General features: G+C 37.2%; 1 protein-coding gene across 3 annotated transcripts in view; it reads left to right on the forward strand.

The window, feature by feature from the left end:
- Positions 1–13,573, forward strand: part of ADAMTSL1 (ADAMTS like 1) — an 899,097-nt gene that overhangs the window by 543,427 nt on the left and 342,097 nt on the right. For all 3 annotated transcript variants that reach the window (XM_013063102.2, XM_004765700.3, XM_004765701.3), the window contains one exon: positions 4,907–5,034. In XM_013063102.2, the coding sequence (XP_012918556.1) occupies positions 4,907–5,034 (128 nt within the window). The remainder of the gene's footprint in view (positions 1–4,906; positions 5,035–13,573) is intronic.

Consider the following 13,573-nt stretch of genomic DNA (forward strand, 5'->3'; position numbering starts at 1 on the left):
AGATGCTGAGATTGCAATGCTACATTTATGTGACAGAAATCAAATTGGAAAGCATTGACTTTGGTATATTTTAAAAGCTTAGACTTTTGTTTTCAGAAGCAATCATCATTGCTTCTAGGCAACTCATCATCTAGTCTTTATTTTTTCTGCCTCAATTTCTCTTGCTACATGCAATTCAATGTTAACACTTTAAAAAAAAAAATGCTGTTGTGGAGAAAAGGAATGTATATCCCTGAACAAGAGAGAGTAAGCTCCAGTCCCATCTAAACCAGGCACAAAATTGTTTATACTGAAGACCCTCTTAAAAACTGAAATAAGCAAATGCTGGTAGGTCTTAAATGACCTGCAAGGCATTGCTGCATTGACGTTTCTGGTCATAAGTACTGCGCGCTAACCAATTGCGCCACTGGAGCTCCGACGTTTCTGGTCATAGATGTAAAAATCTAGCAGGTTAAGAGCAGGAAAATCACGTTACTTTCTAACATTAAACATGGATTCAGTTGACATGAATTACGTTTATTCCATTTGATAAAAGACAACTTGGAGATTGTTCTAGCTTGAGAAACAGGCCCATGGCTTACTTCTGGGTTCCCATGTGATGGCTCTCAGAGCAATGTGGGCACTTCGTGTGTCTAGTTGTGCCAAGACTTGCACCTGTAACGAGATAAGAAGATTTAGTCAACACAGCGTTACCTGAGAGACATTTGGGTGCTGCTTTAGACAAGGAACATTAGAAACAAACAAACAAAAACAAAAAACAAGCAACTTCGGCACAAACATTGAAACAATTTGTTTCTCTAGAAAGGCAAAATCTCAACTATACATTTTTCCCAAAATATCTTACCCCAAGAGCAGCCAGAGGGAAACCTCCCAAGGATTTGGCATTCTAGTGTTCTTATCTCACATGGAAATGGGATTCACATGTGAATGCTGCATGGGGCTGGGGTTTTTTGTGGGTTTTTTTGGTTTTGTTTTGTTTTTGTTTTTGTTTTTTTTCAGTTGTAATGGTTGGATAGTATCGTAATTTGTGATCACTCATCTTACTTATTTTAATTGTTTCATGAATCCTAGCATTTGTGATGTTGGTTTTCCTCTCAGATTTATTTAATTTGAATAAAATGAGGGACATTGCATCGGACAAATGTATGTTTGTCACACGAGGAGTCACGGCATCCAGCAAATACCACAGCTCTCGACAGAACTCCTTCCAGTCCCACAGAGCAAACTAAAAGGGAGCCAGAGGATGTACAATAAACTCGCTAAAAATCTGAGGCATGAATTTAATGGGCATATGGACAATGTATAGTTCATTGCCAAAGAGTCTTTTCTCCCTCAGTATATAATTAGGCTCTGGAAACTGGGTGCCCCATATTGCCTTGATTAGAAATTTATCTTATTAATCCTAAAAACCAGGCTTTGGAGCTCAGTTAAATACTTCCTTTAGAAAAAACAAACTTTGGGGTAACCAGTGTGTTTCTGTTACTCATTCTATCCCACATTTTGTAGGGTCCTCAAACTACTGACAAATCATGCCATGAGGCAAATGCAATGTGGCAGGTGGCTGGGAGGTTCTGCTGTGGGAACATCTGGGTTTACAGAGAGATGATGACTTAGGAGTAGAATGTTGCAGGTAACCCTGCAGGAAAAAACACTAGTACCTTCCCCGAGCACCTCCTACAACCTTTCAGAGTGCATATGTGTTTATAAATGATGGTAGCAATAAATAATGGAAATAAAATTGACAAATGCTTATATCATGTTAATTTAAGTCCTATTAACTTCTAAAGAATATATGTATTTTTTGTGATAAAATGTATAAAATTGACCATTTTAGTCATGTTTAGGTCTACTGTTCAGTGACATTAAGGATGTTCACATTGCTGTACAACCATCACCACCATCCATCTCCAGGTTTCTCTCCATTTTCCCAAACTGTAACCATGGACACATTAAAAGAGAATTGCCCATTCTTCCCATGCCCCTCCCCTTGCCCCTTCCCATGCCCCTCCTACTCGCCGAGACTTTCTGTCTCTATGGATCTGACTACTCGGGATGCCTCACAGAGTTTTTATCCTTTTCGTCTTTTCATGTCTGGCTTATTTCTCTTATCATGATGTCTTCAAGGTTCACCCATGTTCCAAATGGATTTTAAGGTGGAGTATTATTCTGTTGTGTGTATCTGTCACCTCTGAGTTATCCCATCATCCACTGATGGGCACTCGGGTTGTTTTCAACCTTATGTGATTTTTTTTAAAGATTTTATTTATTTATTTGACAGACGCAGATCACAAGCAGGCAGAGTGGCAGGCAGAGAGAGAGGTGGGGAAGCAGGCTCTCCGGTGAGCAGAGAGCCCGATGCGGGGCTCGATCCCAGGGCCCTGGGATCATGACCTGAGCCGAAGGCAGAGGCTTTAACCCACTGAGACACTCAGGTGCCCCATTATGTGATTTTTTTTTTTAATATGTTAACTTGTTTTAATTCTGACAATCTTAGTCTTTATGCTCCTTATTTTCTGATCAGAAACGGAAGCGTTAAGAGATCACAGCGGAGAAACTCTGGAGACAGGATTCTGCTCCAGGCTGAGTAGGTCCTTCAGTCCATGCTCCTAACCAATATGCTAGCCTAGGATGGCCCTTTACAAATGATTTATGAATCTAAATAAATAAATAAAGCTCGCATTAGTTAGGTAAGCCTTGATCCAACACTCTGAGGTGAGGTTTCTGACGTCACTCATCCAGGTTTTAAAAGCTCCAAGGAGTCATCAGTTTGACAACAGAACCCCACAGCTCTGATCTATAAAGAAGCCCATTACTGCAAAATAAACCATTTCCTGAGAGGCTAGAGAATGTTCTTTTCTTTTTCAGCAGTCCCTCCTTTTTGGATGATAATACCTTGACTAGACCTAGGTAGGCCATGAGAAGAAGATTAAAAAAGTAAAAATAACCATAACATCAATAACAAGAGGAGTTCCCACTTGCAGACCTACTATGTGCCAGTCGCCTTAATGACATTATCTCAGGTTCCCCCAATGCTTCATAAGAGGTGAGCCTCCTGTTACCGCCATGTCCCATCCTTCCACAGTATTGCACGCCACCTGTGTGCTCTCTTCAAAGGGAAACCTGAAGATGAAATGGTCATTTTGCCTAACATGTTTATTTTCCTTACGGTTTGTTTTTTCCCAAATTTAAATAGTTTTGAAATTGTTCTGTTTTCTATAAATATGTTCTTGATTGATAGGAGAAGATACCGTCTTTAATGTGTGGATATCATCTTTAATTTACTCGGTGGAATAATTTGGCCCCAGTTTATATATTAGCTATTTGTAGAACCATTGCTATGGATTCAGTCATGGCCCGCACTGTGATTCATATCTTGAAGTCCTAAGGCCCCACGGGGTGGTATATGGAGATGAGGCCTTCCGGAGGTAATGAGTTTAGACGAGGCCATGAAAGTGGGGCTGGGATTAGTGTCCTTAGAATAATGGACACCACAGAGCAAGCTCTTTCTCCTCTTTCTCTCTTTCTCTCTCTCATACAAAGCAGAGGCCATGTGAGTGCACAGTGAGAAGGTTGCCTTCTGCAACCCAAGGGGAAAGTTCTCACCAGGAGGCACCCATGCCATCACCCTGTTCTCTGACTTTCAGCTTCCAGAACTATGAGAAAATACGTTTTTATTGTTTAAGCCACCCAGTCTGGTATTCTGTGATGGCAGCTTAAGCTGATTTATACAACTATGTACGCAACTATATTGACATTCTCAATTTATAATAATGGGCAATATTTATTAGTGTTTACTCTGAAACTAGTCTTAGGCTAGATGCATTTAACTAATCTTCTTATATAATATGTCTGTGTGTATGTGCCCATAGAGGTATGGTTATAATATTATGCCCATTTTATGGAAAGGGAAATTATAGCATAGGTAGGTGGCAGTTTAATTGTTCAAGGACACATAGTAAAAACAGAATCCATACCCAACCCAGGCAGTTTCTAACTCCAGAGCCTATTCTATTAACTATGACATAAATTTTATCTTTGACTCTTAGGTGAAAAGTAAGGCTCAACATGGAGACCAGTGCAGATTTCACAGAAGCCTGTCAGTATCAAGCAGATATGTCTGTCAAGAGGCCATCCTTCATTACTGAGGTTACTTCATGGAGTTATTCTAATTAACAAGTCTGAAATCTGGAAATGATGTTCCTTTAAACATTTTAAAGAAAAAAAAGTCAATTGTATGAAATGTTAAATTTTGGAAGGTCATACTGATAAGCACATTTCAAGTTTCTTAGAGCAGAAACATCTCTGACAACAGCTTCTCTGTTTTCAGAGAGAGGTAGTAGAGCAGAAGACTTCTGAGCCCAGGACAAAATTGTGACTCCTTTTTTTTTTTTTTTCTTTTTTCAAAGATTTGATTTATTTATTTTAGAGAGAGAGAGAGAGAGAGAAAGAGCACAAGCAGGGGGAGGGACAGAGGGAGAGGGAAAAGCAGACTCCCCACTGAGCAGGGAGCCCAATGTGGGCCTTGATCCCAGGATCCTGGGATCAGGACCTGAGCCAAAGGCAGATGCTTAACCAACCGAGCCACCCAGGTGCCCCAAATTCATGATCAGTGCAAAATTTATTTTTGTGCAGTTTATCTTCCTCTCCCCCAGATTCCTATTTCTTGCCCCTTTTCTCTTTGCTCCATTGCCCAGTCTCTTGTCCCTTTCAGTCATGGCCCAGGGTCCCTAAACTCAAATATGCCCCTCCCCAAACATAAACACATTATTAAATCAGAAAGAATCTGATTCATGTTTTCGTCTCCAGCAAGGCTACCATAAACCTACTTAAAGAACACCCTCCCTTCAGGATGCGTTTTAGGGTTCAGTGGGGACATGACACTGACCTCCCCTTTTTTTTCTCACAGAGCTCCAGGACGGCACGCTCTGAGGAGGACCGAGATGGCCTGTGGGATGCTTGGGGCCCATGGAGTGAGTGCTCACGCACCTGCGGTGGAGGGGCCTCCTACTCGCTGAGACGCTGCCTCAGCAGCAAGTAAGTCCTACACCCCAGAGTGTGGGGAGTTTGTAAGGCCCAGAGATAGCAGGTTCAATGCATACTTTTGTGATTGGGTGTATCCAGAACTTTTGGTGCTGCACAAATCCAGATGAAAGGAAGGTACCAAAAATTAAATCTGTGCATCTATAACTAGGGTATTTATATATTTTGAGGTGACAAGTAATATTCTCTCATTTACCAAGCAAATTTTGTCTGTTTTCATGTTAAAACTGGAAGGAGAATTTATGGTTGGAAATAGACCTTGTATGTTCAGCTCCATAATATCTTGGACTTGTTAAATCAGCTTAATATTATTGCAAGCCTAGCAATAATATTAACATTGACAACACATTCAGTTTCTGGTGGATTCCAGTGCCATCAAGCACTTCACAAATGAGGGATATGTCGGTTTGGTGTTTTTGATGTCGCAATGGCTGGAAGTTCCCTAAGGTTATTCAGTTCAATGAATGATGAAGTTTGCACATAAAGAGATTTGGGTGACCAGAAACTGCTGTGGGAATTGGGCATGGGCATGAGGGCAGTGGGGAAGGTCGAGAGTGGCTAATGGGCTCTAAGCTGAAAGTAAAGGCCTAGAGACTTTAGAATGAAAATCTACTTGTAATAATAATGCAGAACTGTATCTTGAGCTGTGTGGTCTATAACTAGATTTTTCTCCAAACTATAAAATGCAAAGTAGGATAGTAATATTTTTTAATGAAAGATTTTTATTGACACTGAAAAGGGTTACATGTGACAAGTTAAAAGTTTTGATGGAAATAATTATATATTATAAAACATGAAACAGAAGAAGGAAAAACACATATATCTGCTGATTCTTGTAGACTTTTCATAAATAGCAGAAAGTAGTAAGATGTAGGTTCAGAAAAATGTCAACTTACTCTAATGAGTAAGACTTTCTTGGAGTCAAAATCCAAGTCTCATTCCTTTCTCTGTTCCCCAGGCTTGCACATCATGGTCTGAGAGGTAGGTGTTCCTTCACTAAATGCACTATAACTGGAGGCCATTTTGGTTCCAGGCAGATCCAGGTGGAAATGATGTACCCTGGGAAACCCAGCCAAAGGGTATATCCTACAAGAAACCAGATCAGTTCTGGTATTTAGCCACGCCCAGGTTTGGGTCTAGTCTGAAGATGGAGCTGTTGGATTGCCTCCACTAACATATTTGTTTGTCATCTTCGGAGGCCAGTTTCATATCAAACTAGATCCCTGCACTGATTAGGAAAAACAGACCTTCCATTTTTACGATTCACCTCTTATCTTAATCTTAAAGCTTCCTCCATCTGTGTGGCATGATGCTACACGGTGAGAGCACCATGAGCTATAACTGATAACACATCCATCAGTAAAGCCAAAACGTGCAAATTTGAAATGTTCCTTTTATGCAGTTTTCTCAGATTACCATGCCTACAGGAGTGAGCCAAAGCATGTGTCTCACAAAGGCTGGGAAGGAGTATATGGGAGCTTTCATACTGGTTCACTGATGCCAGTGCTACGGTGTGAGACTCTTGTACTGAGTGAGAGATGGACAAGCAACTTAAGGGATAGATTACAACCACAGATAGAACTCTATCATTTGACAAAGCATCAAGTATTGATGTTATGTGAAATTCACAACTACTCTTATAAAAATCACATAGGAACTAAGGACTCCAAATGTTAGCATTTTATTAAGATACTGTAAAGGATATCAGCTGTCATCTGCTCACAATGAATTGGAAAAGTAAAATGTCAATTCTAAAAATATAAACATATAGGCTGTATGTCCCTATCTGACATGAAACTATTGAGAAAAAAAATACATCGGGTGGCTGGGTGATAGACGGTAGGGACGGTATGTGCTATGGTGAGTGCTATGAATTGTGTAAGACTGGTGATTCACAGACCTGTACCCCTAAAACTAGTAATAGATTATATGTTAATTAAAAACAAGATTTAGAGTCCTTAAAAAGACACAAGCCTCATACCTTATGTAAGGATTTACTGGAATTATGTAATATCTCTAAATGCAAAATCTTGCTGAAGAAAAAGAGGCAGAATATGTTGTGGCCTTAAGTTGGGAACAGATTTCTTAGATACAAAAGTAAATTCATGATCGATAAGAACAAAAAAAAAAAAGAAAAGAAAGAAAGGAAGAAAAATACAGTAAGTAATCTAATACAGTAAGTAAACTCACAGGAAGTTAAACTTTGTGGGGAGGGGCACACCACCAGCCCCTGGATGGTCCTCTGTGGCCTTTTTATTCATTTTGAATAGCTAATCAACTTAATGGATTTTCTCCCCTTTCCACTCCACATTTAGACATCCAAATTTCATTTGATCACCTTATACTCTTGAGAGAGATCAGAGGTTATCAATGTACATGTCCTTCGAGGCCCAGCAGAATATGTATTGTCTACTGGTAAGCATTCAAATTCAACCTAAATAAATCATATCCACTTGCTTGACCAATTTTCCAGGCGTGGTGATATGTGCTCACAGGTCACTTTTAGCTCTGATATTTTTAAGTCTATCAACTAATAATTATTCTATTCCAAATATGATAGAACTGTAAAAGCAGTTAAAGTACTCAGCTTCTATGGAATAAAGGACAACTACTCAACTTCTGGAGTTAATTATGTTCTGTGATGGCTGGGAGCTTGTGAAGAGGGTTTCTTAACTTTCTGAGTTTGAGAACTCTTCTCTGAGTGATCTTGTGAAGGGTCCAGGAAAATAAAAATCAGTGGAGGGAAAGCAGAGTGACAATATGGACAAGTATTAAATATAAAATCCTTCTTCTCACTGGCAGTGCTTGATGCTGGAGAAAAAGCCCAGACCTAGCAAAATACTGAGCAGAATCTTTTCTTTGGGGGCGCCTGGGTGGCTCAGTGGGTTAAGCCTCTGCCTTCGGCTCAGGTCATGATCTCAGGGTCCTGGGATCGAGCCCCGCATCGGGCTCCCTGCTCAGCGGGGGAGCCTGCTTCTCCCTCTCTCTCTGCCTGCCTCTCTGCCTGCTTGTGATCTCTCTCTCTCCATCAAATAAATAAATAAAATCTTTAAAAAAAAAAAAAAGAATCTTTTCTTTGACTTCTACTCCAACAAAGGCTCACAGAAAGTAAACAGTGCTTATTTTTCCCAATTTCTGATATTGGAGTGTTGATAATTGCCCTTACTTGCAACCCTGGTTTGAGCAATAAAGGAAGGCACCATATAAACTTTTTTCTACAGCCTTTACTAATTTCTATAAGATTATGTTAAATTTCATTGAGTAGCTCTGATAATGCCACTGTTTTTAAAATTTATTTATTTATTTGTTTGTTTGTTTATTTTCTGCATAACAGTATTCATTGTTTTTGCACCACACCCAGTGCTCCATGCAATCCCTGCCCTCTCTAATACTCATCACCTGGTTCCCCCAACCTCCCATCCCTCGCTGCTTCAAACCCCTCAGGTTGTTTTTCAGAGTCCATAGTCTCTCATGATTCACCTCCCCTTCCAATTTCCCCCAACTCCCTTCTCCTCTCTAAATCCCCTTGTCCTCCATGCTATTTGTTATGCTCCACAAATAAGTGAAACCATATGATAATTGACTCTCTCTGCTTGATTTATTTCACTCAGCATAATCTCTTCCAATCCCATCCATGTTGCTACAAAAGTTGGGTATTCATCCTTTTTGATGGAATTGCCACTATTTTTTTCTCTCCAAATTTTTATTTAAATTCTAGGTAGTTGACATGTAGTGTAATATTGGTTTCAGGAATAGAATTTAGTGATTCGTCACTTGTATACAACAGCCAGTTGATACAGGACTATTGCTAATCTTGCCTCACTATGTCTTCTTTTGTTTTTGCATCATAATGTCTGCTTTTGTTTTTTGTTTTTTTCATTAGAAAACAAGCTGTACCTACTTGTACTTTATGATAATTATTTTAAGTGAATTAAAAGTGTACCAGCTACCATGAGAAGCTGTTGCTTCTCTCAGATTCTTCACTTTCTCCCACCAAATACTCCAAAATAATATTTTTAACATATGCATTTTTCTGACTGATCTAGTAGTGTGTCTTGTTTAGTAGAAATTATCCTTCTTCAGCCTAAATTACTTAAGCATATAGTTTTAAATTTGATACTAAGGATCTGTCTCTGAGAGCTCTAACTTTGTCTTCGGCCAGTTAATTTAAGTTTTCCCATAAGGAGTTCCAGATGCATAAGGCACTTAAGAATACTGTGCATAACATCATATGTACCACTGTATTAGGTCTGTGCCAAGACCAAGGTCAAGGGGTAAACGGCAGTTCATTTGAAATGGCAATGAGTCAGATAGCTGGATGCTCTCAAGTGCTGTGTCAACCTTTATATTGGTGCCTGAAGAAGACTTAAAGGTCTTTTATGACATTTTTTGCTTTCTGAAATGCCAAATTAATTTCCAGACTAATATATAGTATAGATTAATAGATTAATACACTAAGAGTAGAATATTTTGTTAAATCCCAACTGATTAAATGAATGTCTCATCAGATTTATATATACCCAAACAGCAAAAAAAAATGGCTTGCTTATAAAAAATGAAAGCATTTTTTTCAAGTTAATAAATTTTGTACTGAATTTTCAAGTTGAATAGAAATTTTGGAGCTGAATAAACTTACTAGATGAATAAGAAATAAAATCATCACACTGTGGAAGTGCCTAAAAAAAGAAGATTATGATATTATTCCAAAGGGATGTGGTGCCAGAATGTTGTCAATATAAATACAGAAAAATTAAAATAAACATCCTCAAGGAGTCTTATCTCACACTAATGGGGAAGATCATTCAAACTTGTCATTTCATAATAATTGTACTAAGGGAAAGTAATCTAACTCCTCTGATATTTTTAATTGCAAACATAATTTTTCTCCCATAAAAATATTGATACTTACAGTAATATAAGCTTTAGTTAGCAAGTAATTTCTACACCATATAATAATAAATAACAAAAGAAAAAATTTAACATTAAGATTTGACTTCTTAAACAAATATTTTTTTCTTTTAAAGTCATCTCATCTCTAGCATAATATCCAATTAAGATTCACAGGACTTGTTTTAAGAGGTTTTAGAACCTTCAGCTAAAATGAGCCCTAAAGCAAGATTTATCTGTTATTCTTCATCTAGTGTTCTATGTTATCAGCCTTGTTTTCATTGGAAATACTTGAGTTTTTGTTTAAAAGAAAGATATGCAAGTTCAGAATGGGTCTGACTTCTCATTTATGTGAGATGTTCTTTTCACTGTGTTAGGGAAGATTTCACATTTTAGGATGTTTAAGGGTTTCTGGTTGCCTTCCTTTTACTTTCAGGGTTAAAGCCTAATCTAAATATATAACCAGTACTTCTAATAGTTCTTTAATGGTCCAGATCATATATCTTAGAGGGTTGTTCTCCCCCCAACCCCACCCCCAGCCACCAAGGTCTGATCTCCTTTCAGGAAAAGAATACTGAATGTTTAGAACCAATTTATGGCCTATTTTATCCCGTAAACTTGTTTGTTAAAATTAAAAATGGTTGGAAATCTGTTTGGTGTTCATAACCCCTACTAGCCATATTGGGAATTTGTAACTCTTCGTTGTCTTTTTTCTGTTTATTTAAAAAATTCCTTATTTGGCTAGTTCAGTAGCCCATTTGAAGTCTTTATTTCTCCTTAATTTCCTTTTTCTTAAGAACTACTTTATTGAGGTATCTTTGACATGTAAAAAGAACATATATATAAGGAGTACAACTTAATGTTTCAGTATATTCATACATTGTGAAAAGATCACTACAATGAAGCTAAATAATTTATGCATCACACCTACATAGTTACTGCATGTGTATGTATATGTTGAGAAGATTTAAAAGGTCTCCTCTCTCAACTTTCAAGTAAATAATATAGTATTTTTAACTGTTACCGCCATCCTATACATGAAATTTCCCAAACTCATTCATCTTGCATAACAGGAACTTTGTACCCTTTGACCAACATCTCCTCATTTCTCCCTCTCCTCTGCTCCTGGTAATTATACTTACTCTCTGTTTTTATGAGTTTCACTATTTCAGATTCCACTTGTAAGTGAGTCATGCAGTGCTTGTCTTTTCTGTGTCTGGCTTATTTCACTTAGAAGAATATCCTCCAGATTCTTCCATGTTGTTACAAATGGTAGGACTTCCTTCTTTGTTAAGACTAAAGAATATTCCATTGTGTGTATATACCACATTCTCTTCACCCATTTCTCTGTCAATGAACATTTAGATTGTTCCTATGTCTTGGCTATTATGAATAATCCTATAGTGAAAATGGGTGTAGATATCTTTTCAAGACCTAGATTTCATTTCCTTTGGATATATGTATTTAGAAGTGCAATTGTTGGATCATATAGTAGTTGTATTTTTAATTTTTTGAGGAACTTCCATAATCTTCCATAATAGTTTTACCAATTTACCAATTTGCTTCCTACCAACAGCATAGAAAGGTTCCCTTTTCTTTACATCTCACAAACACTTGTTACTTTTGTCTTTTTGATAATAGTCATTCTGTGGGTATGAGCTGATACCTCATTGTTGTTTTGATTTGCATTTCCCTGATAATTAATGATGTTGAGCACCTTTTCATGTGCCTGATGGCCATTTGTATATTTTCCTTTGAGAAATATCTGTTTAGGTTCTTCGCCCATTTTTAGTTGGATTATTTTATTTTTTACAATTGATTGTAGGAGTTTCTCATATATTTTGGATAACTCTTTATCAGATACACAATTTACAAATATTTTCTCCCATTATGTAGATTGCCTATTAACTTTGTTGATTGTGTCCTTTGCTATACAGAAGCTTTTTAGTTTCACCTAGTCCCACTTATCTATTTTTGGTTTTGCTGCACGTGGTTTTGGTGTCATGACAAAATTTGCTAACACCAATGTCAAGAAGCTTTTTCCCTATTTTCTTCTAGCAATTTTACAGCTCCAGGTTTTACATATTTAAGTCTTTCATCCATTTTGAGTTGATTTTTGCATTCACTGTGGGAATAAGTGTCCAATTTCATTCTTGTGCATATGGATATCCAGTTTTCCTAACATCATTTATTGAAGAGACTGTCTTTTCCCCCATTGTGAGTTCTTGGCACCCTTGTCAAAGATTGGTTGACCAAATATGTGTGAGCATGCCTAAGAGTCTTTGTTTTGCTCCTTTGGTCCAAATGTCTGTTTCTTAATGCCTTGCATACTGCTTTGAGTACTATAGCTTTGCAATATAGTTTGAAATCAGAATGTGTGATGCCTCTGGCTTTGTTCTTTCTCAGTATTTCTTTGGCTATTTGGGGTCTTTTGACGTTCTACCTCAATTTTAGGTTTGTTTCTCTATTTCTGTGAAGAATGTCATTGGAATTTTGAGAGGGAGTGTATTGAATATATAGATCACTTTGGGTATTAAGGACATTTTAACAATATGGACATTCTTCCAGTCTGTGAGCATGAGTTATCTTTCCATTTATCTATGTCTTTAATTTCTTTCACAATTGTTTTTTAGTTCACAGGATATGTCTTTCACCTAACTGGTTAAGTTATTCCTAAGCATTTTATTCTTTTTGTTGCAGTTGTAAATGGGATTGTCCTAATTTCTTCCTCAGGTCATTTGTTATTAATGCATAGAAATGCCACTAATTTCTATGTTGATTTTATATCCTGAAACTTTATTGACTTTATTTATTAGGTATGATAGTTTTTTGTTGTTGGAATCTTTAAATTTTTCTATGTATATGATCATGCCATCTGCAAAGATCACTTTGTTTCTTCTTTTCCATTTAGATGCCTCTAATTTCATGTTCAGTTACTTCAACTAGGACTTTTGTACTTTGTTAAATAGAAGTAGTAAGAATGGGCATTCTTGTTTATATTGGATCATAGAGGAAAAGTTTTCAGCCCCATTGATAATGATGTTAGCTGTAGGTTGTTCAAATATGACCTTCATTGTTTTGAGCTAATTTACTTTTACACCCATTTTTAAAGGCTTTTTATTATTATTATTATTATGAACAGATAACCGAATTCTTTCAACTCTTTTTCCTGCATCTGCTGAAATGACCATGTGGGTTTTATCTTTCATTATATTAATGTGGTGTATGAATTTGATTGATACATATATATTATACCACCCTTGCATCCCACAGATAAATCCTTTATGGTCATCCTTGTAATGTGCTATTGAAATCCATTGGCTAGAATTGTATTGATGATTTTTGCTACCATGTTCATTAGGGATATTGGCCTATAGTTTTCTTTATTTGCAGTGTATTTGTCTGGCTTTGGCACAAGACCAATACTGGCCTCATAAGATAAGTTTGGAAGTGTTCCCTCTTCTATGTTTTAGAAGAGTTTAGGAAGAATTGGTATTATTACTTTTTAATGTTTAGTGGAATTCATCAGTGAAACCGTTAGGTTCTGGTTTCCTTTGTTGGGAGATATTTGATTATTGATTCAATCTTCTTATTAATTATTAGTCTGAACTAGTAAACAAACAGACCAAGTCCACAATTATCAGGA

This window comes from Mustela putorius, unplaced genomic scaffold (assembly GCF_011764305.1).
Source record: "Mustela putorius furo isolate JIRA1106 unplaced genomic scaffold, ASM1176430v1.1 tig00000421_pilon_pilon_pilon, whole genome shotgun sequence".
Taxonomy (NCBI): Eukaryota; Metazoa; Chordata; class Mammalia; order Carnivora; family Mustelidae; genus Mustela; species Mustela putorius.